Here is a 23,827-nt window from a genome sequence, read left to right as displayed (position 1 = left end):
CCCCCCCCCCCCCCCCCCCCCAGCCAGGGTTTCCATGGAGACTGGCTCCAGCAGCTGGTAGGGTGGGGAGCTGCTTCAGGGCTGGGCTGGGATCTTGCAGCGGTGACAGCATGGCCCGGAGCCAGGGCAGAACCATGACCTGCAGCCTGCGTACTCCAGGCTGGGGTTTGCAGGTAGTGAATTGCAGTTCTTCCCTGGCTCCAGACCACGCTGTCACCACTTGAAGATCCCAGCTCAGCCCCAGAGCCGTGCACCTTGCCAGTGCTGCTGGGGCCAGTCTCCACAGAAACACGAGCCCCTTGCTATCACAGCTGGCTGCTGCTGGGGTCTCCAAAGAAACCTGCCCAAGCCACGCAGGTAGGGGCTGCTGGGAAATGGAGTCCAGCCAAATCCACCATTTTGCCCACCCCTGCTTTGTCAGAACAGATCAAAGGGGCCTTAGGTTAAACAAGACTCTGCCTTGGAATCACTGAATATGCTGGAAATGAGCCTTTTGTAGCAGAGAACAGTAATTATAAAACTTGCCAATGCTTTTGTTTTTCTTTTTAAACCAAGGGATGTGCTGCCATTCACCTTGAAATTGCCTCATGCTATTGCAGCAGCCAAAACAGAGGCTGAACTTGAAGATATTGCTCAGCTGGGACTGAGTAAGTATGATTAACTGCATAGGCTTAGTTTCTTGTATCATTCCATCAAGGTCAGGAAAATAAACTTGACAACAGATATTGGTAAACAGTGACCCAGGTTACATTTTAAAAAATTGTTCTTGTTATCAGAAGTGTAAAAGTCTGGTTATTCTCAGCTGGTAGTATACTGCACTGATTAAACTCTCTGTAATGTGCTTGACTGCACAGCTGCTATTTGCTCTCTATCTGTATGCATCCTGACCTACAGAATGTGTGGAGCTGATCCAAACTCAATCCCACCACGAAGAGATGAAGGTTTGATGCAGCCCATCCTTCGCTGTAGGTTAGAGCAGTGGGGGCCAACCTTTTTGGCAGACATGCCACAACTTATCTTTACACCCTCCCCAAGTGTTGCTTCAATCCTTTTGCCTTACCTGATGTGCTGCTCAGCTTTCAGCTCCACACCTGATCTGCTGCTCCATTTTCTGCTCTCTGCCCTATTTGCTACTGTAATGCCTGTTCCCTCCCCAGTCTGACAGGTGGCACACCTGGAGACTGCTCATACCACTTGTAGCACCCATGCCGCAGATTAGCCAATAGCCATTTCTGAGTTAAAGTATATGGAGATGAATTAAAAACAGCAGATGCAGGCTTGTGCAACACAGGTCTTAGTTTTGGTAGCTTGCTGTGATTGTCAGGAGAGTTTGGGAACTGTGGGTCATTTTGAACCAAATTCCATACTCAGATTGATGCCTGCTAATGTTAGGAAAGTTTTCAACACTGTTAAGAGGTGTGTTGACACAAGCACAAGTAGGGGATATACATTGGCATATTGGCATAAGGGGGGTTTCCAAGTAGAAGAAAAATGCCTAGGCATCTCTCTTGATAATGCCACTTCCTCTAACTAACCAAATACAGGCTTGCTGCAGTACGTACCCAGAGCCCACAGTCTATGCAAAATTCAAATATGGGCCTGTAACCAATGAAACGTTGAGCAACTCCTGCTAAGTGCTGAGTGGCCTCATTTCCTTTGAAAGTCAGTGGGAACTAAGGGACACTTGGTATCTTCTAAGATATGGTTTCTGCACCAGATTAACTAAGGGCAGATTTTTTCCCCAGACATTTGTCTGTGTAGCAAAATAAGACTCTAAGAGAAGGGCCTGCAAAGCCATAGATTCATAGATATTAAGGTCAGAAGGGACCTCAGTGGGTCATTGAGTCCGACACCTGGCCTTGGGCAGGAAGGAGTGCTGGGGTCAGATGACCCCAGCTAGGTGCTTGTCCAGTCTCCTCTTGAAGACCCCCAGGGTAGGGGAGAGCACCACCTCCCTTGAAAGCCCATTCCAGATTCTGGCAACCCTTACTGTGAAGAAGTTCTTTCTAATGTCCAACGTAAATCTGCTCTCTGTCAATTTGTGGCTGCTGTTTCTAGTTACTCCACGGGGTGCCCTAGTAAATATAGCATCTCCTATGTCCTGCTGCCCTCTCCTGATGAATTTATAGGCAGCCACAAGATCACCTCTCAGCCGTTTCTTGCAAAGGCTGAAGAGATCTAGGTCCCTCAGTCTGTCCTCGTAGGGCCTTGCCTGCAGGCCTCTGACCATACAAGTGGCCTCCTCTGGACCCTCTCAAGATTCTCCGCATGGCTCCTGAAGTGCAGCGCCCAAAACTGGATGCAGTACTCCAACTGCACAGAGCTTGGTCCCTCTCTACTTCAGGCTGTTCAGCCTTCCCCTGGCCCACACCACAGCACAGGCAGTCCAGCTCCCCCCATCCAGCTGTGCAGGCAGACCTCCTCTGCAACACAGGCAACCTCCCCCTCCCCACCTGTGGCATATGTAGCACTCATCTCTACCCTGTACAAGCCACATGCACCACCCACCTGCAGTGAGGGCAGCCTTGTCTCTGTCCTTTGCCATGCGCGCAGCTCTGACATTCCAGCCCTTTCCCAGTTGCCAGGGCAGGAACAACGTGGGTGGGGGGTGGGAGCCCACAGACCGCTTGCTAGCCCTTCAGAAGCCGCATGTAGCCCATGGTCTGATTCAGTGGAGTCTGTGGGGTTGCTGTGGGAGCAGTTGTCCAGGTTCTGTAGATGTTTTACTACCAGGTGTTTTACTGAAGATGAGGGGACTTTTGTTAAAACTCGCCAAGTTAGTAAAAGCTTTCCATACTGTTGTTTTTTTGCACATTTAATTGGTTTATGAGCTGTGTAGTATCTAAAACCTTGAGCAAATTGTGTAACTCTTACATACTCAGAACTGCAGCCAGAACAACATTTAAAGAGACCTGAATACTTGAACCAGTGTAACTAAGGACTGCCAAAGGGACAAGACCTGATTCATTCATCTTGTGCTTAGCTTGCTTACTTGCTTTTTCTCTAAATGTGAAATGCTGTTTTTTATTTCCAAAACGTAAAGCTACAGTAGTAGTTCTGGTGGTTTCAGTACAGCTGCCTGAGCGACACCGCTGAGAATCTGGCTCGTAGTTATCTAATCAACACATTGGGTATTAGCTTATGTCTATTTCAGTCTCAAAACAGTAATAATGTGTACCCTACAGTGATTGTTCCTTTCTTTATATCCCAGTTTACTTGCAAACTTAGCTGTGTAGACTGTTACGGTGATTTGCATTGGCCTAGATATTTATAAATGCAATGGTTGAATAGCTGTAGCCTGACTGTATAGTGTGCAGCTATGCCAGGTATTTTTTATGATGCTTATTAAGAAATCTTAGAAATGAAAGCTGGCCTTGATTTCACCATGCTTCAGGATGAAAATATTGAGTTGAATGTTCTGAAAGCCAACTGCATAATATTTGCATTCTTATGTTAACACAATAATGATTTTCAGATTTTTGGAGCTCTCCGGCTAACAACAAACCCCAAAATCCTTCACCTCCCCATAGGCCTCTGCCCTCGGACAACACTTACAAAGAGTCACGTCAGCTCTGCCTTATAAATGGAGTGCATTCTATAAGAACCAGAACGCCTTCGGAGCTGGAGTGTAGCCAGACCAACGGAGCCTTGTGTTTTATTAATCCTCTCTTCTTAAAAGTGCATAGCCAGGATGTTAGTGGAAGTTTGAAAAGGCAGAGCCCAAGAACTCAAGATGTGAATGGCACAGAGAGGCCTCGCTCTCCCCCACCCAGACCGCCACCACCATCTATTAATAGCCTTCTCACAAGTCCGCAACTTTCCAGGACTATAAAGCAGGCGAGCATGTCAGAAACAGTCAACCATAACAAATATAGGAACTCGGATTTGCTGCAGAAGAAACCAACCCCTATTCCTCCTCCCCGGCTGAAGAAGCAGGCTGTTAGCTCAGAAGTGGAAGGTAATGCAAAGACCTCAGCAGTAATTCGACCTAGTCATAACTCAGTGCATGGGTCAGAAGCTGCTAGCGTTCCAGGTGAAGCCCCGCCTGAGCACAGTTTAGCAGCTTGCAAAAAAACCTTGGCTACAAACTCTGAGTCACAAGTACAGTGGAATGGAGGCAGGCAGAGACTGAGCGACATGAGCATTTCCACCTCCTCATCAGACTCACTGGATTTTGATCGGAGCATGCCGCTGTTTGGTTATGAAGGGGACACGAACAGTAGCCTGGAAGACTTTGAAGGGGAGAGTGACCAGGAGACCATGGCACCCCCTTTGAAGCCAAAAAAGAAAAGGAGTAGTTCCTTTGTTCTCCCCAAGATTGTGAAATCCCAGCTTCGGAAAGTAAGTGGAGTTTTTAGTTCTTTCATGACCCCTGAGAAGAGGATGATCAAGAAAATTGCAGAAATGTCCCAGGACAAACGCACTTATTTTGGGTGCCTGGTTCAGGACTATATCAGCTTTCTCCAAGAAAATAAGGAATGCCATGTTTCCAGTACAGACATGCTGCAAACTGTTCGGCAGTTCATGACACAGGTTAAGAACTATTTGTCCCAGAGCTCTGAACTGGACCCCCCGATTGAATCACTGATTCCTGAGGACCAAATAGGTAAGAGAACTTGCTTTCTATGTTGGTAGGGCACACACAAAATACTTTTAATCTGTGGTTACTGTCTTTGTGCCAATTTGAGGGGACTTGCTTTCCATAGAAAACCTCTAGGCACATACCTTTTTTTAAGCATGGAGGCAATGACTCTTAAAAACCCTGTTAAAATGAAAGCTGCTATTGAGATATGTGCTTAAAAATAATAATAATGGTGAATGCTGAACTTAATTTGTAAATGAGTAAGTAACTTCTAAAAATGCAGTGCTGAAATGTCACCCACTGACACTATACTGTATTTCTCCATATTATATGGAAATGTTTATTTTTAAATAAAATGGGTTGCCCATAAGTTAGTCGCATATTGCAGTCATAAAATATGAACGTACTGCAAATGAACCACAGATGAGGGAATAGGAGACATTTCATAACAACTTACTACTGAAGTCTGTCTCATTCACTCTTAATGTGCAACACTGCTTCTACTTGATGTTGTGATCTAAACAAGAGATTCTTATGAAAAAGGAGAGGGAGATGCTAATCTCTGGATTTCTTTGCTTCTCTGTTACATGTCTATAAGTATTTTATCAGTATCTGCAGATGATGGGTATGTCTGAATGCCCATATTTTACTAACAGAAGGGGATTTGTGTATTTACAAAAGTGAAATAGTTGCCACTGTATAAAAATCTCTACTGTTCCTCAGTTTTGATGCATCCCCACAGTATTAGTAGAAGAGTTTAGAAGCTACATTTACGGGATAAACATCCCTGAGGGCAAAATACTTTCCTCATGAGCTCATCTGAGTCTTAATTTACTTGTTTTCTGCCCCCTCCCCCCACCAAGAACCCAGTGTCCCAACAATCTGGCCAATGTAAAATTGGCAGATATTTTTTTCATTGAATATACTTAGTGATTTTTGTGTTGAAATGTTGGCACTTTAAGTAAGAGGAACTTTTCCACTGTAATTCTCTGTTGGTCAACAATAAGGAAATGAGGCTAACCACGGAAATAATGTACTGTGTTTAGTTTAATCACAATTCATTCTCTTTGAAGACAGATTACTTTAGTTAGTTAAAAATATAATGTGAACATTTCATGTAACATAAGGTGAAACTTGCAGTGTTATTGCTTTTTGGCTTCACTCCCTTATTATTTTTGTTGTGCTGCTTTATAATGTTGAAGGTTTGACAAGGAAACATAAAGCTGCTTTTCTTGGAGTTTGGCTAAAATTCTGGTTTCACTTGCACTGCTTATGTCAAGGGTGTGGTTAATCCAGCCTGTGGGTCTCCAGAGGTTGTTAAAATGATGCTTGCTTTTGAGTGTCTCAGTAACTTCAACCAGCTGAGATTATAGAGCATTGTAACTAAATGGCATTGATTTTCTTTAGCAACTGAGAGTCTGATTGTGCAATTACCTGGATTTAATTTCTACAGTGAGGTAACTTAAGCAAATGGGTAATTTATTATAGTTGAACTATAATATATATATAGTTGAACTGCTGTTTTGTGCCACTTCTAGAGCCTAAAAACAACCATGGCAGAGCAAGAACATCAAATGTTGCTGACCTAAGCAGATAGCTATGTGGCAGACAGAGTTAGTCATCCCACATAGAAAAACCTTTTTACAATAGAACAAAGGCTAACCTCCTCTGTCAGCAAGTGTTTTACTTCACTGCTTCAGTATTGAGTTGCAACCAGAGTTTTCGTTACAGATTAAATGTTAATTAAGCCTTTCTTTTCCATTTATGCTGTTAGACAAGGTTTCTTACTCTGGGTACATCTGACTTGCTTATGAGTTGACAATACCTTCTGGCATGTTACAAAAATATTCGCATAGTGTCCGTCATAGACAATTCCATGGCTGTGAGGATGGCAAACAAGTAGTAGTATTCAGAAGCTCTGATCTTTACAAAGGTACAGTTACGTGCCAGGCCCTGTACAAACAGAGATCAACATTCTGCCTAGCTCAAGGACTTCACAGCTTTTGAGCCACAGGCACAGCTATGTCCACTGGGAGGTCTTGTGAAGAGGGCAAGCAGTGTTTGCACAACTCCACTTCCGTGAGGGGAGGGCAGCTTCAGGGTGCAGCTGTGAATGGTGGATATAGAGATGCTCTGAGTCATCACATCTTTGGCCACCTTGACTTCCTTGGACAATTCTATCCACTAGCCCAGGAGTGGCTCTGCAGGCCAAATGAGCGGCTCTAAGCCAGTTCAGGCCGGATGAGTGGTGCTGGCCAGTTCAAACCCATAGAGCGGCCCTGCATGCCAGATAAAGCGTGTGTCCTGGAGTGACTGGAGTGGACACAACATGGTCCTGCTTAGGTGACTCTGTAAACATGCTGCATGCTGGAACTGGCATGGAGTAAGCCCTCTACGTGGTGTGATCCCAGTGTGGCTGGAATTGGTACTGTGTGCCATGTGCTGAGCCATCCAGCACAGCCTGCATGCTGCTGCTGCTGTTTCTTCATCATCTTCTGTCCTGAGATTGTTGATGACAGGTATTTAACAGAATTTACAGATCCATTAGAATCTGACATGGCCCGACGTGAGTGACCCTGGATGCTGCCTGTAGGTCAACTTTGAGACCCATAGACAACACAAGGGGCTGGATGAATGGGCTGTGTGGGCCGTATCTTTGACACCCCTGCACTAGCCAATACCTATTCCCCACAAGTGGATCATTTGCTGTAGGCATCTCATTTGTCTGCAGCCAGATTCCCTTTTTTTAACTGGCTGTGCCACAGGCTGGGTAATCTAGGCTGGTGGTATGAGCCAGGGTTTAGTCAAACCCCAAATATTCAGGTATCTGAGCTCCAGTTTCCAAGAGCTCTGTTTAATCACGTGGGTGAGTTGTGTTCTATTGCTTTGTTCACTTCGCAGACTCATGAAAACAAAAGGCCTTGTAGTGAGTGGATCTTTCTTTCCTAGAAGGGGTCAGATCAAATAGTTTAACTTCTGCCAAATCATCAAAAGAATGTGCCCTAGTCTGCCTAATTGTTCCTGACAGGTGCAGCTTAATCTTGGTGCTGTCAACTGTTAACCATTCCTGAAACAACAGATTTCCCATGGTAAAGACAGGGGCAGGATTAGGGTTCAGGAGAGAACGTGTATGTACTCCTCATCAGCACCAGCGGGGAAATAGAGAAAATTAGTGAAACGCCAAGAGGAATTAGATGCCCAAATTCTGTCAGTTTTCCAGAGGAGGCAAGGGCTTGATTTACTTTTGTTCCTTTAAAAAATCTCCTTCATAAATTAGGGCACTAGTTCTTTCTGGTCTCTTTTGTTGGGCTATTAAAAAGTGGAGAAGTATGTTTTTATGTTTGTGGGCAGTAAGTTAGCTAAAGTATGTTGGGACCTCCAGGGAAGCTGAAGACTGGGGTAATTAAAACCCTGTTTAATTTCATTGGATGTTAGGCATCTAACATGTTTAGGCCCCATTTGAAACTCATAACCTGATTGCCTTGTTTTATTATTTAAACCCCCATAGAAACTATAGTGCAAAGCGTTGTCTGCATCTAGATTTATACACCCAAATAGAGATTGGGATTGAATCAGAAAAATCCAGGTCAAGTACAAACTGCATTGATGTGTATGTAGATTGCATATGTAGAGCTCTTTGTTCATATTTCATAATTTTTTGGGGCCGTGGGTAAAAAAGAGTCAGTGCTGTTGTTTTGTTGGCGCCACAGAGAGGAATGTGAATACTTGCTGAAGTAAGTCGTGGATAGAATGGATCCAAACCCTTGACCTCCAGCCTGAGCCTTAAAATGATAAATGCTCCAAGAAGTGTCTAGTTATAATACAAATAGATAATGAAGTTTTAGAGGCATTGAGAAAGGAAAGTGCCTGAATATAAAGTAGACTACTTGTCTGGCATGCTTTGCATGTATATTTTAATCCAGGGCCTGTTAATATCACGGAGAATGACCAGTCCCTCCATCCAGGGCATTTTTTGTCACAGGCTCTTAGAATCACATTATGAATCATAGATACTTAGGGCTAGGAGGGACTTCAAGGGGTCATCTAGTCCAAGACCCCTCTACACTGAGGCATGATCAAATATATCTAGACCATCGCTGACAAATGTTTGCCTAACCTGTATTTTAAAAAGCCCGCTGAAGGAAATTCCATAAAGTCCCTAGGCAGCCTTTTCCAGTGTTTAACTGTCTATATAATTAGAAGGCTTTTCCTAATATCTAAATGCTGCTACTTTTTTTTTCTGTGAATTAAACCAAACACTAGTTATTCAACCCACAATTACCACAAAGACAATTCAGTCACTGTTGCCTTTGTGGCAGTGCAGATATCAGAAGATTTATAAAGTCCCTTCCTCAGACTTTTCTTTTTAAGACTAAATAAACTTCATTCCTTCAACCTTCATTTCTAGGCCACATTTTCAAAATCTCTCATCTTTCCTGTTGTTCCTTTCTATGCTGTCTCCCATTTATCTGTGGGCACATCTACATGTGCTATTAATACGTAGCAATAAACTCTGGTGCATATTGCACTAACATTTATTGCTCATGGGTGCGGCATTTGAACATGCTTCTGGGACCACAGCACACTGAGCTGGGTTGGAGCAGTCCTGGCTGGCAGGGAGCCTGGGGGGTCAGCCTGCCAGCTCAGGGCTGCTCCAACCCAGCCCAACGTACTGCAGAGGGGCTGGCTGGGGCACAAGGGTGCTCCAGTGTGGGGTAGCTGGCAGGAAACCCCTGCACTGAAGGATCCTCATGCCCCAGCCAGCTGGGTCAGCATATACACGTACATTGCTGCACACAAAAAACCACTGCAGCAGGGTAGTATTTGTATTAAGTTAATCCTGCTGCAGAGTTTATTCATTTCCTGCCAGGGTAGTATTTGTATTAACAAGTAGCCCTGCTGTGGAGTTTATTCATTTCCTGCTGTGTAATAGGGCCACATGTTTAGACACTGAGATATTTACTGCGGAGCTAAGTGGGCGACTTCGCAGTAAACATCTTGTGTAGATGCACCCTGTATGTCCTTAATTTGCTGAGCCCTAGACAATACATTATCTGAGACCTCATACCAGCACCAAGTACAGCAAAATAATCACCTCCTATGTCTTACATATGGCATTCCTGTTAATATATCCCCAAAAGAGACTTGGCCTTTTTGTAACAGCAGCATGTCGCTGGCTCATTTTCACAATAAACCCCAACTCCTTTTCTGCAGTGTCACTGTGTAGCCAGTTATTCCATTTCCTATTTAAGCATTTTATTTCTCTTTTCAAAGTACAGAATTCTGCATTTGCCTTACTGTATTTACTCAAATATAAAAAAGGGTTTTTTCCTCCCCCAGTCAACATTGTGGGGGAGGTGGGGGAAAGCTCTTTGTCTTATATTTGCATACAAAGAAACATGTTGTCTATAGATTGTAAGGGGCTGGACTCTAATTAATAGATTGTTAGGGGTTGCAAGATCATTGGGTCCAGCCCTCTGCACTAGGTGGGAAAGACAACTGCGATCAGGTGACCCCAGTGAGGTGACGGTCCAGTCTCCTTTTGGAGATTTGCAGGGTAGCCAATTGCACCACCTCTGGAAGGAGCTTATTCCACAGTCTGGACACTCTGACTGTGAAGAAGTTTTTCCTAGTGTTAAGCCTGAAACAGTCTTCCAGGAGTTTGTGGCCATTACTCCTGGCTTTCCCCAAGGGTGCCCTGGTGAATGTTTGTTTGCCGAGCCCTTGATGTTTTCCCCTGATGTAGTGGTAAGCAGCTACCAAGTCCCCTTCTCAGCCTTCTCTTTTTTAGGCTGAAGAGGCCCACATCCCTTAGCCTTTCCTTGCCTTGAAAGTCTCTGATCTTACAGGTGGCTCTTCTCTGGACTCTCTCAAGGTTTTCCACGTCCTTGTTAAACTGTGGTGCCCAGAACTGGACGCAGTACTCCAGCTGCGGTCTCACCAATGCTGAGTAAAGTGAAAGAATAATTTCCTTGGTTTTGCTTGAGATGCATCGGTTGATGCATGCCAGCGTATTGTTTGCCCAGCTGGCTACAGCATCGCACTGATGGCTCATGTTCATACTATGGTCTGGTATTACCTGTAGGTCCCTTTCAGTCATGGTGCTAGTCAGTTTGGTGCCACCAAGCCTGTAAGTATGTTGGGGGTGGTTTGTCCCCAGATGGAGCACTTTACACTTCTCAATGTTGAACTTCATCTGGTTCCAATTTGCCAGCCTATCTAGGTTTTTATGTATCTGCAGCCTATCTCTAAGCATGAGGACACTCCACCATAACTTGGTGTCATCCGCAAACTTGGCCAGTGAGCTCTTCACCCCCACATCCAAATCATTGATAAAGATGTTGAAAAGCACTGGACCAAGCTTGGACCCCGAGGGACACCGCTGCCCACTTCTCGCCAGGACAACACAGATCCGTTCATTAGAACTTTCTGGGTCCTACCCTGCAGCCAGCTTCCTACCCACCTAACTGTTGAGCAGTTAAGCCTGCAATCCTCCAGTTTTCCCATGAGACCATCATGGGATACCAAATCAAAGGCCTTTTGGAAGTCTTGGTATACAATGTTGATCTCCTCTCTCTTATCCAGGTGGTGAGTTACCTGGTCATATAAGGAGATGAGATTGGTAAGACAAGACCTTCCAATGAGGAAGCCATGCTGGCTGTCATTCAGAGTCCTGCCTTCTGCAAGCGTATTGCACATAGACTCCTTGATGAATTTTTCCAGGATTTTCCCTGGGATAGAAGTTATGCTAATTGGCCTATAATTGCCCAGGTCCTCTCTCCTCCCCTTCCTCATAGATTTAATAGATTTCTGGGGTTGGAAGGGACCTGGCAGATCATCGGGTCCGACCCCCTGCTCCAGGCAGGAAAGAGCACTGGGGTTAAGTAACCCCAGCCAGATGCCTGTCTAATCTCTTCTTGAACACCTCCAAGGTAGGGGAAAGCACCACCTCCCTTGGAAACCCATTCCATATTTTGGCAACCCTCACCATAAAGAATTTTTTTTTTTATGTCCAATCTAAATCTATTCTCCTTCAGTTTGTGGCCATTATTTCTGGTAACCCTGAGGGGTGCCCTGGTAAACACAGTGCCCCCTATTCCCTGCTGACCCTCCCCTCCCCCGATGAGTTTATAGACAGCCACAAGATTGCCTCTCAGCCTTCTCTTGCAGAGGCTGAAAAGATTCAGGTCCCTCAGTCTGTCTTCACAGGGTCTTACCTGCAGGCCCTCAACCATATGAGCAGCCCTCTTCTGAACCCTCTCAAGGTTGACCACATCCCTCTTCAAGTGTGGTTCCCAAAACGATGCAGTACTCCATCTGCGGCCTCACCAGTGCCGCATAGAGGAGAATTATCACTTCCCTAGACCTGCTCATGATGCACCTACTGATACAAGAGAGAGTGCAGTTAGCCTTGCTTATTACCTTGGCACTCTGGTGGCTCATGTACATTTTTGCATCAACCAGGACTCCGAGATCTCTTTCCACTGTTGTGGTACTCAGAATGGTACCCCTCAGTCTATAGGCGTGTTGGAGATTCTTTCTTCCCAGGTGCAGCACCTTGCATGTATCCTTGTTATACTGCATACTATTCTGATCTGCCCTCTTCCCCAGTCTGTCCAAATCTGCCTGAATTCAGTCCTTGCCCTCCAGTGTGTTAACTGTGAATTTGGACAAGGTGCTTTCAACACCTTCATCCAAATCACTGATGAAGATATTAAACAGTACTGGTCCAAGGACAGAGCCTTGGGGGACACCACTGCCCATGTCCCTCCAAAGAGAAACCGACCCATACACCACCACTCTCTGGGTGCATCCTGTGAGCCAGTTTTTCACCCACCTTACTATGAAAAAATCTACATCACAGATATTCAGTTTGCTCATAAGAACTGGATGCAACACGGTGTCAAAAGCCTTTTTAAAATCCAGGTAAATATGGGCACAACATTGGCCCACTGACATTCTTGAATATGGGCACAACATTGGCCCTCTTCCAGTCTTCAGAGACCTCCCCTGAGCGCCACGAGTTTTGGAAGAGTTTCGCCAGAGGTCCTGTGATGACTTTGGCCAGCTCCTTCAGCACTCTTGGATGAAGTTCATCTGGTCTTGTTGACTTACAACTGTCTAATTTTCCTAACTTATCATGCACCAGCTCAGCATCAACAGTAGGAAGGTGGTCATTTGCACCCTGCCTATTCTGAACCTTATCTAGTAGGATTTTCCCCTTAGTCCAGTGAAATACTGAAGCAAAGTAGTCATTCAGGAGTTCAGTTTTCTCCTGAGTGTCGGTAACCAGCTGTCCTGAGTTGTTAAGCAACAGCCACACACTTCCATTTGTTTTCCTCCTGTTCCCTACATATCTAAAGAAGGACTTCTTATTGTCCTTGATTTCCATTGCTAGTTTAAATTCAGTCTTTGCCTTAGTCTTTCTAATCTGCTCCCTAAAAGTGTGGGCCATTGTTGTATAGTCCTCCTTGGGGACAGTCCTAAGCTTCCATTGTTTGTATGCCTCTTTCTTCTTTTTCAAGAAGACCATGCTATTCCTATTAAGCCAAGAGGGCTTACCAGCCCTTCTGCTACCTTTCCTCTGCATGGGAATTGACTTCCTTTGGGCTTCAAGAATCGTGTCCTTGAGGAATGACCATTCTTCATGCACACCTTTTACCTTCAGTCTCTTCTTCTGCAGTTCTTCCCCTACTATTGCCCTGAGCCTGTTGAAATGCACTTTTTTGAAGTCCAAAACTTCAACTCTGCTAGCTGATTTGCCTGCCTTGTGACAGATAGTGAATGTGATGGTTTCGTGGTCGCTGTTGCTCAGGCTACCCTCTGTATTCACGTTGCTCACCAGATCATTTCCTTTGGCCAAGACCAAGTCTAAGAGAGTGTTACATCTGGTACCTCTATAATTTAGCTGCTGCCAAAAACCTCATGAGCTCAATAATGGAAACCAACTATGAAGTTGCTTTACATATAGCTGACTCTGTACATTATAAAACCAACTTCCCAGGGAAGTGGTGCTCGCCCCTACCTTGGGCAAATTCAAGAGGAGAGTGGATGATCACCTGTCTGGGGTCTTGTGAACCCAGCATTCATTCCTGCCTATGGCAGGGGTCAGGCTAGATCATCTGTTCAGGTCCCTCCTGACCCTAGCTACTATGAAAACACATGACCCATATTGGGCAAACATACTAATGGGAACCTACCACAAAGATAGATTAGTATAGCCTATCTGAATAAGATATATAGTAGTGCCCATTGAGTTCAATCCCTCTTGGCACTGACTCTTTTTCAAGTCATGGTAAACCACTACATTGAGTTAGTCCCAAGTCAGTTGACATACACAATGTTAGTGCGCCTTAGCATGTCTGCACATGCATTAAGGGGCTTAAGATATTTGCGCCTAAATTTGATACCTGCTTTTGCAGGTATCAAATTTAGGTGTGAATAGTCTAAAATTGCCATTTTGAAGGTTCATTAAGGGACTCTACATGTATATCTGTGCTCTTAATGTGCCTTAAAAATGTATAATGCATCTTAGATTGGCACGTGTAGACGTGTCCATAGTGATGTTTTACTGCACAGTAGATTAGTTTACTGAGCAGTAAAGCATCTTGTGTAGACGTGGCCATTGAGGGGGAAAAGGTACTACTAGGCAGTACTAAAAAGGTAGGTTGTCCTGTAGTGAGAAAGCAGAACTGAGGTACATGATTTCTGTGTTTGTTTCCTGGCTGTTCCTCTGACTTGCTATATGACTTAAATCATGTAATTCCTTATTCCTCACTTTCTTCTTCCCTGAGAAGAGATTCCATACCTCCCTCAGCTATATTGTGAGCTTTAGTTAATGCCTTATGGAAGCTTTCTCTGATGAAAGGCCTTATAGAGAAGCAAGGTAACTATTTATTATGATTGGTGTACCGAGTAGAGGAGGTATAGCCATTCTGAACTAAATTTTACCTCTGTTGTAGATTTACATTGTGTACTATCATCCTGCTGAACATGCAAGGTATTGAGAAAAGTCCAGAGGAGGTGAACATATGGTACAGTTTGCAGTAGTCAAATCTTACATATTTCTTTCCCTGATATATCTGGATAGTGCTTCTGTTTTCAGTCTCAAGAAATGCGATTCCAACTGACTACATGTTATGACAGTTCCTAGACTGGAAGCCTCTCTCCCAAAAACGTTTTGTCATAAGGTACAGAAGCACTAGGAGTGATTATAGAAAAGAACAGAGCACATGTATAAGTCTGCAGCCTGAAAGATATTCTCTGTGGAAGGGCAGTAACTAGAAATTGGTTGCAAAGAAAGTTCAAAATTGAGAGCTTAGAGTAGTGAGTCTCAAAGGTGACTTGAGATCCTTTGAAGGTGCCATGTGGTGCCACACAATGTTGGCACCGTTGGGTTTAGAAACAGGATTCACAAGATAAACCCAGAGATTTCACGTACAAATCCATAGTTGTGGTCTGTCTGAGTTCTTTGTAACAGAAAATCTGCTCTGTTATTTTTCTGTATTCAACAAGAATGAAAACGAAGAGCTGGCATTTTCCAAAGGGTGCCTCAACTCTATCCAGGTGTGCCTCAAGTCTAAAAAATATTGAGAACCACTGGCTTAGAGAGGAACAAGGGAAGCTGAGAGTATGGTGTTCAAGGCAACGAGGACTGTAAAGAATTGGCAGAAAGCCATGGAAAGACACTTGCTTTGACAAGTGCATTAAGTTGCCTGGATTCAGGTCTTTGCTTTGTTCTTCTTTGCAGAGTTACAGAACATGTCAACACAGGATACAGATGTATTTCCACAAGCCACAGCGAAACTAACTAGCCATACGATTCATTTATCAAAGCCCTTCCAGTTCCCATTTTGAGGCTGTGACTAAAATAGAAGTATTGCGTAAGGAAAGTTGAATAAGACCTCATTAGAATTATGTACAGCCTTTAAAATATGAAATGTATATTTCAGGGGTTTTGTTTCTTTCTTTTTTTTCTCAGTAACATGTCCTGAACATTTGGGGCAAGATTTTAGGAACACTTTAAGTTGGGCTTAGCTATTCTCTTCCCAAAGTCAACTGGAGTTCTTTTGTGAGTTAGGTCACTGCTGAAGGTTTTTGATAGTCCTGCTCTCATTACCTCAGAAAAACATGAATGACTATTTATTTAAGGCAGCCAAAGTTACCTGTGCAATGCCTCCTGCCAAGAACTAATGAAAGGCCACATCTCCAAACTGCAGATTTTCCCCTTCGTCACCTATGCAGCCTGGTCAAAACTTAGGAAATGACATGCGGGATCAGAGTCAGGGTCCACCCAAGCCAGTATCCTGTCTCTGACAGAGGCTACCAGTCTCGTCAGAAGAAAACGTAAAAATCCTGTACCGGTATACTCTGCTTCCATGCTTGGCCTCATCTTGGTTTCTAGTACCATTTCTGCCAGGGCTTTGTCGAGCCACGCCTTGAAAACCTCCAAGGATGGAGATTTCATCACCTTTCTAGGTAACCTGTTTCAGTGCCTCACCACCCTCCTAGTGAGAGAGGTTTTCCTAATATCCAACCTAAACTTCCCTTTCTGCAACTTGAGATGGTTGCTCCTTGTTCTGTCAGTAGGCTTCACTTTTTCCCATACCAAACTGAGCCATCAATGTCTCTTGGAAAGTACATAAGTAATTTCTGTCATATACATTCAGACATCATATAAAGATTTTTTCATTTGAAAAAAGTTCCCCAGCTCCAGCAGGGCAAAAGCACAGCAACAGCATTGGGACAAGAGCATGTGTGTTTTGAGACCATTCTGGGACATTCAGTTTTTATTATAAGGGGGAGATGTGACCTCACTTCTTTCTTTTGCTCGGTTGATTTTTTTTTTTTTTTTTAGATGCTGGGCATGCATGTCTGCAGCAAAAAAATGAGGTGATATTACCCTTCAGCAGCGGCGAACTGCCAGCTGCTGATTCTGCACTGCTGCCTCTGCTTTTCCCCTCCCCACTGTTGGAACCGCCAGAGCGGGATGGAGCCAGAGCCTCTGCAAGGAAGGTGCAAGGAGAGGGGGGAGTGCCCAGTGTGCAGTCCTGGATAATTGGACCTCTGAAGCCAAGTACAGTTATTGTCCATGTACCATAAGCAAGGCAACTATACTGTTGTGGTTGCTGCTGATGCAGCTAGGCTGACGTCCTTAGAACAGTATTGTCTGGCAGCAGAACTCACTCTGTGCAGGCAGGTTGGTTAGGGGTTGCTTAGGATCATGCTTTGGTCACACCACAAGCAACAGCTGGCCTCTCTCTTTGCACAGCTGCAAACAAGTCAAGTTCCCTGAACAATTGAGGAACCTGGTTAAGTTCATTTCTGAGGCTCTGAAGGCCTGAGTGACTGTAACTAATGATTGTTAGGAATTGTTCGGAGGGATTGCAGATATGGTGGCAAAGACAAAGAACATCCTTTTCACCTCCTGCACAGCCGAAGCCTGGGAGTGGAAAAAAACAAAAAAAATCTTCCTGATGCCTCATTCATCCATAAAACCACGTGATGTGTGAGACTGAAGCCAGGGAAGAGGGTACCACCCTATTAAAGGCTGAGGGCAAAAGGATTATAAAGTCCTGCTAGCAATGTAGCTTTCTCCCTTAAAGTACTTTGGCAAGGCTCAGGTTCTGTTAGCCTCTGAAGAATGACCTGAGACCATGTCCTTTGTCTCAGTGGACAACAGCTTAACCAGCTTCACACTATTGAAGATTGTGATTTGATACAGGGCATAGATAAGATTATTAACCATAGACCTGGGCCAAGATGTTCCCTCTATATCTGCTTTCTGTAAGATGTTTATTTTAGTCATCCCAGTGTCACTGAAACCAAGAGATATAAGGGACCTAGACTGTCCATGTTACAATACAACAACTGTATATTTAATGATATTATCTATATCACTAAAGATGGCTCTGATAGTTTGCTTAAATTATGGTCTCTATGAAGGACTTAATCCAGCTACCTCTTTATGCAATTGAAGTCGATGGGAATTTTGGATTCATAGGGGATGTAGGGTTCATGTCTTTAAATGTCATGTTCAGCAACCCTTTTCAGCCTTTGATTCTAACTTAAACAAAATCAGACATCAGGAATACTAACTGCAGAGAGGTTCCACTTCAAAGCAGAGCTTTTGGTGGATATAGTCAGGCAGCCAGTAAAGTTGTTGGGTTTTTTAAAGATAAACTGCTGAAAAATCTGGTGTTACTCGTGTTAGCAAGGAGCTGTATGTACTTTCCAGAATTAAGTTTATCCCAATTAATTCACACTCTGGTTGAATGTTTGTATTCTCCTGGATAGGTATGCATCTCTCCTGCTCTTGAATAAAAGCCCAAACAGGATTCTCACTGCATTCTGGAATCCCTCTTTACATCTCAGAATATTAATTTTACTCTCCTTCTGGCTGCATGGGCAGTGGATCCTACAGGAAGGGTCAGCAGTGATGACTGTATGGTTCACTCCCTACCACTGTGGATAAGGTGGAAATAATCTGAAAGATTATATTGTTACAGTTACATTTGGCACTATGGCCCAATGGAGATGCATAGGTAGTAACTACATCCATCCTGTGTACTATGCTTTGGTCTGTCAAGGCCAAAGCATACACCAGTGGTGCCCAGACTGGTCTTGTGCACTTATTGGTGCTCTGGGGAGGGCTGACAAGCCCCTTCCTCCTCTGCCCCATCCTTTTTATTCCTTCCAGCTGCTTTTATGGCTGTATAGCATAGCACCTGGGAATGAGCTGGAAATGAGGAGGAACCAGCTTGGCCACCTTCACAAGGATCTGCTGAGGTAGAACAGAAACAGAAGCAGGAAGATGCTAGCAGGACTGACGCAGGCTAGAGGAGACAGAAGCAGATTCTTCTATGAGAGAGAGAGAAACAGAACTTGGGCACTTGAGAATTAGGCACATGGGAAGGAAAAGAAGGGACTCAGTAAGTAAGTGAATGGGTGGGCAGCGTGAAAAAGAGGATCACCCCAGGTCTGGGTGCATGGGCTTGTGTACACAAGCATGGGATGAGATGAACAGTGAAAGTAAACTTTGTGATTAGTTCTACCCCCCCACTCCCAGGACGGGCATTTCCCTCACCCTGTGAAAGGCAAAAAAGGCCTAAATAAAGCAGAGAATATAGAAATAGGCTGTGTGTTTGGAAAAGAGAGAGAAACTAGAAAAAGACCGAGGTATTAAAAAAAAGTAAAAAGAGAAGTAGGCTGTGGTTCAAAGATATATTGATAAACAGGCGGAGGTTTTTATAAAATAAATAATCCTGGGATGAATGTGAGGTTCAAAAAAAACCTCTCTGAAATGATTCATAACCATATGCTCTGCCCAGGCTAGCTGTGTAACCACACAGCCTTGTATTGCTGCCCTCAGCACCTCTCCACTGTTTTTCTGCAATCGTTTGCAAATAGAGGACCCACTCCTTCAGCATAGTGAGTCAGACTCGGTCAGGATCTGTAGTTAGGGGCCTGAGGCTGTAAGCTTTTCAGGGTAGGGGAGGCATGTCTGTGGTGGTGCAGTGCCCAGCAGAAAAGGTCCCCAGTTCTATTTGGAGCCTTTGGGAGTTTACTGCAGTTTGGGATGAAAGCCATAGAGTTTTGCATAGTCAACCTGCAAAACTATTAAGAAAGTATTTGGTTACTGTATTATAAGTAGTAATAATTAATAATAGTTCCCAAATACTTTCTTAATGGTTTTGCAGGTTGGCTACTACTGTCATTGCCACAGGAAATCTATGGGAGTGGGATGAGAAGAGGGGAAGGAAGGCAATGTGGTCTGTGCAGCCATGATTTGGAGCGTAGAGATCCCAAAAGAGCTCTCTGTTGAGATGGGGCCCACAATTTAACATGCCAAGGATCCCTTGAGGAAGACAGCAAAAAGCCAAAGGTGTTGTCACTGTACCACATGATCCTGCAGCTAAACAAAGAGCTTAGAGTTGATGACAAAGCTGTACCTAACTACCACAATGAAATCTGTGCCTGCACAAAATGAGCTTAGTTTTCATTTTCATTATAAAACCCAGAACCTGGCCAGGTCTGCAAACATTTTAGCAGAGCTGAGCCAAGTTTTAAGAAACCTGGCCTGATTTATAGCTTCCGATGGAAACTATTCAAAACAGTATGGCTTCCATCCCAAACCAGACAAAAGTTTTGTGTGTTTTGCCTGTATTTTACTTTGGAGGTTTGAGGTCTAGTTGAGTATGAAACTCGAAGGAAAGCGTAGAGTCCTAAGATCCTTGTTCAGCAAATCCAAGAGAAAAGTTTATTGTGAACTCAAGCCATTCAAGTCTTGTACAGCTGATAGTCTGTTTTTATTTTATGTTTTTCATATCTACCACACTCATGAATTTAAATGAGATACAGATTCTGTGCTGATTTTTGTTTCCTTGTTGGCTGACATCTGGAAACTCAGTTTTATTCATACATAGGCTTTGGTGAATAGCTTTAGCTCCATTTTCCTTGTTGGCACATTCATACTAATTCTCTTCTGGCCAATGAAATCAAATGAGCTTGTATTTCCCCTTGCAGATGTGGTGCTGGAGAAGGCCATGCACAAGTGTATCCTGAAGCCCTTGAAGGGCCACATTGAAGCAATGCTGAAGGAGTTCCACACCGCGGATGGCTCTTGGAAACAGCTAAAGGAGAACCTGCAGCTGGTGCGGCAAAGAACTCCTCAGGAACTGGGCGTGTTTGTCCCAACACCAGACTTTGTGGACGTTGAAAAAATCAAAGTCAAGTTTATGACGATGCAGAAAATGTATTCACCTGAGAAGAAAGTCATGTTGCTGCTGAGAGTGTGCAAACTAATTTACACTGTCATGGAGAATAACTCAGGTACAATTCACCTTGGGTCTAGGCCTCTTTCTGTTTCAAAGCAGAGGCCCCTTTCGAGAGTAAGTCATTTGTCTCAGTATGTCTTTGAGTCCCCTTTTCTTTTCTTTCCTTTGATCTGTTTTAATCTGCCTCTGTTCTTTAGAGGCACAGAGGGACTCTGCCACTCGTCTCTTTCCTAATTTCTGTGCTGCTTCTGGCAGCACAGAGCCGAGATGCAGTAGGAAGATAGACTTATGAACTGCAGGAGCAGCCCTTGGACTGACAACCCTAGTTAACTGTTGGCGTCTGAAGCAGACATTGAGGTTGTTAGAAGGGTTGTCCTGTGGAGCATGAATTTGGCATTCCTAGTCTAAATAAATGTTTCCTGGAGATCCGAGCAGATGGGTTAGATGCATTCTTTGCTTCCCAGCATAGATTAACACCATACATACAATACGTATGCTTGAAAAGCACTTGTAATTGGAAGGTGACGAATAGAGCCGTGATCTAGTACCTCTGGTTAACAATGTCTGCAAAGGTTCTAGTGTAAACACTTGTTCTTATGCTTTGGAGCAAAAATGACATTCCAACATCTACACTGTAACAAGTGTAAAGAAATACTTCCTGGTGACCTTCAAGACTAGATAGCAGAAAGGGGTTACAGACTGATAAGGGGCATATTTTGAATAACTATGTAGAGTCTCAAAGTGGCGCATGGTTAAACATGCTATGCCAAATAGTGAGAATGTGTGGGTGCAACTGTATTATCTTAGGCTGTATAGTCTTAACTACCTCATTAAGTCATGAGCAAGTGAAGCTTATGGATGAGAGACTTCCGAAGGCAAAGATAAGAAGTTAGTGGTATGGGTAGCACTTTTCCCTCTCAGTGAGCAGAGGATCTAGGTTTCAGCATTGCTGTTGGAAGCACCTTCCTGTTGATGTTAGCTAAACTGAATGATGAAGACTTGTGGCCATTAAGGATCTGATGTCGCTTTTGCAAGAGTCAGGTCCAGTACCTGCCTAGGCTATATTCTACCTGCTTAAATTCCTCCAGTTTAAATTAAATACAATAATTTTTACTTCCTGTCACAAACCACTGTCTGCTGTTGCTTCATATTGTTTTAAATATGTTACATTAATTTACATTATAGGAGTGAACTCATATAGAGAGGATGTAAGTTTTTCTGCATAATAAATTTACTGAGCAGTAGGACAGTATCAGTAAATTACTGCAAGAGGGGGCAGAGATGGGATCGGGTGAATGTCACCATGACTATGGCATATGGCACCTTGGGGCCTCTAGAGGCTAGTGTTAAATAAATTGTGATAGGGGATCAGCCAAAGGCAGCTAAGTATCCTTGTTTTAGCTTCAGCCAGCTAACAGACAGGATACCAAGAGGGTTGTTTTAGCTGCTGTAACTTAGAACATCCTTACATTGTTCTAAATTGTGCTGAAGGCTCATTTGGCCCTTGGTCTTCCTGGTTCTAAGCCACCTTCTCTCTGTCACATTCCCTCCCAGGCCCTACTCTGAACACAGCTTTTAATGAAAACTTCAAGTGTGGGAAACACAGCGAAGTATAGGTACAACATCCCCTCAGCCATCACAGATAATACTTGCAGGCTTAACTCAGTAATGTTTGTATCCAAGATTCAGGAAAGGAAGGTGCAGTATAAGTGCATGAAGTGTTATGATTGTTCATATAATGTTACTTATAAGGTAGCTCGTGAGTCCTGTATATTCAATGTTCTGGGCATCTATACACATTTTCTGGAGTGGAGAGGCATGCACTTTAATTAGAGCAGCTCCGAGAGTCTGTTTAATTAAAGCACTTGCAGTGTCACATTTATTCAGTGTCCTGTGCTTCAAAATGGTGGTGGGGGCGCTTGTACTAAAGCTTGTCAAAGCTGAACTTGTATTCAGTCAAACAAGCTTTAGTTAAAGCGCCCCCACTACCATTTTGAAGTGCAGGGATGCAGAATAGACATGACATGAAGGCTGCCGGAGTGCATTAAGTAACATGCTCTAGCAGACTCAATCAACTCTGCTCTAACACATGCTAATTAGCATCTGTCCAAGCACATGTCCAGCACATGTATAGGTGCCCTCTGTGTTGAAATACCTGGTTCAAATCCAAGCAATGGTAGTTGCAGTCAGATCTCCAAGAAAGAGTGTTGTCCTTGTTTATAAAAGGGGGAAAATCATCTTAATCTATTACTAAAAATACATGGGGAAATCCTGTTAGACTTAATGACAAGACTTTAGTAAATCACTTGTGCTGTTAGCTACTGATGCCAGCATAGGCCCTATTTCTAAATTCCTGGCACATTTGAAACTTCAGTTTGGGGGGGAAACAGGAATACAGGAGCAGACAGGGAGTTGGCAGATTGCCAACAGTTGCACTGATGAACATTAAGAAACAGCAACCTGTAAAACAACAAAATGCTGAAAAACAACAAAATAAAAAAAGGTGACTATTGCACTACTGTCTGTGTTCCCTTCACCCCAGGGAGGATGTATGGAGCTGATGACTTCTTACCAGTGCTGACCTATGTAGTGGCCCAATGTGACATGCTGGAGCTTGATACTGAAATTGAATATATGATGGAATTGTTGGATCCATCTTTACTACATGGAGAAGGTAAGTGGTTCTTAATTCTAATTAAGAAAAGATGGACTGTGGGGAAGGAGACTTCCCCCAGCAGTAGAGTTGCCATTATATCCTCTGAATAGGCAGCTTGGGAAGGAGTCACAAAGCTAGTGATGTGTTGCCAGTAGTTTAACAAGAGGCTTCCATAATTGTATCTGTCATAGAGTAGATAAGCCCTGTGTCCCAGTGGTGCATGTGCTTGCAGAGTGTAGGAGTGAGAGACTGGGAGTCTGTTTGTTTGTGTACACTCCCATTTTGCTGAATACATTTTCTCATAACCAAAGAAGGCGGCAGCACGACTTGGCAAACAAACTTGTATTCAGTGGATATGTTTATACCTCAATTCCTGAATATGTTTAGAGAGCAGCAGCATTCAATTAACTTAAGGGTTTTGGTGTGGGCAGTGGGGTGAATGCCTTCTGAGGGTTTTACGGGTGAACCTCCCCTAGGAAATGCTTTACAAGATGCCTCCCACTTGATGCATTCTGATCCACTCCAAAGCCAATGTGTCTGCTTTTTGGACTATTTATACAGGCCCCAGAAATCACTTGCTTGTGGCAAGGTTGACAAATTGACCCTGGTCACTGGATTCTTTTCATTCTCCTAACACTGGTGGCTGGAGGAGGGAGAAAAGGTGGCGAGCAAGGCTGCAGATGTCTTTGCTTAATACAACTATGAAACGGGAGGATTAGGGTTATTTCTCTGCCAGTGACAGCTCTCTTTGTCAACCTTGCCACAAGCAAGTGATTTCTGGGGCCTGTATAAATAGTCCAAAAAGCAGACACA

At 43.9% G+C, this 23,827-nt stretch overlaps 1 protein-coding gene across 2 annotated transcripts in view; it reads left to right on the top strand.

The window, feature by feature from the left end:
- The window catches only part of RIN2 (Ras and Rab interactor 2), a 117,120-nt gene that overhangs the window by 76,488 nt on the left and 16,805 nt on the right, over window positions 1-23,827 (top strand). For both annotated transcript variants that reach the window (XM_019516130.1, XM_019516131.1), the window contains exons 6-9: window positions 556-647; window positions 3,476-4,606; window positions 20,108-20,413; window positions 22,901-23,032. In XM_019516130.1, the coding sequence (XP_019371675.1) occupies window positions 556-647; window positions 3,476-4,606; window positions 20,108-20,413; window positions 22,901-23,032 (1,661 nt within the window). The remainder of the gene's footprint in view (window positions 1-555; window positions 648-3,475; window positions 4,607-20,107; window positions 20,414-22,900; window positions 23,033-23,827) is intronic.

This window comes from Gavialis gangeticus, unplaced genomic scaffold (assembly GCF_001723915.1).
Source record: "Gavialis gangeticus isolate Ggan-Ray unplaced genomic scaffold, GavGan_comp1, whole genome shotgun sequence".
Taxonomy (NCBI): domain Eukaryota; kingdom Metazoa; phylum Chordata; order Crocodylia; family Gavialidae; genus Gavialis; species Gavialis gangeticus.
This window is presented reverse-complemented; position numbering and strand designations above follow the sequence as displayed.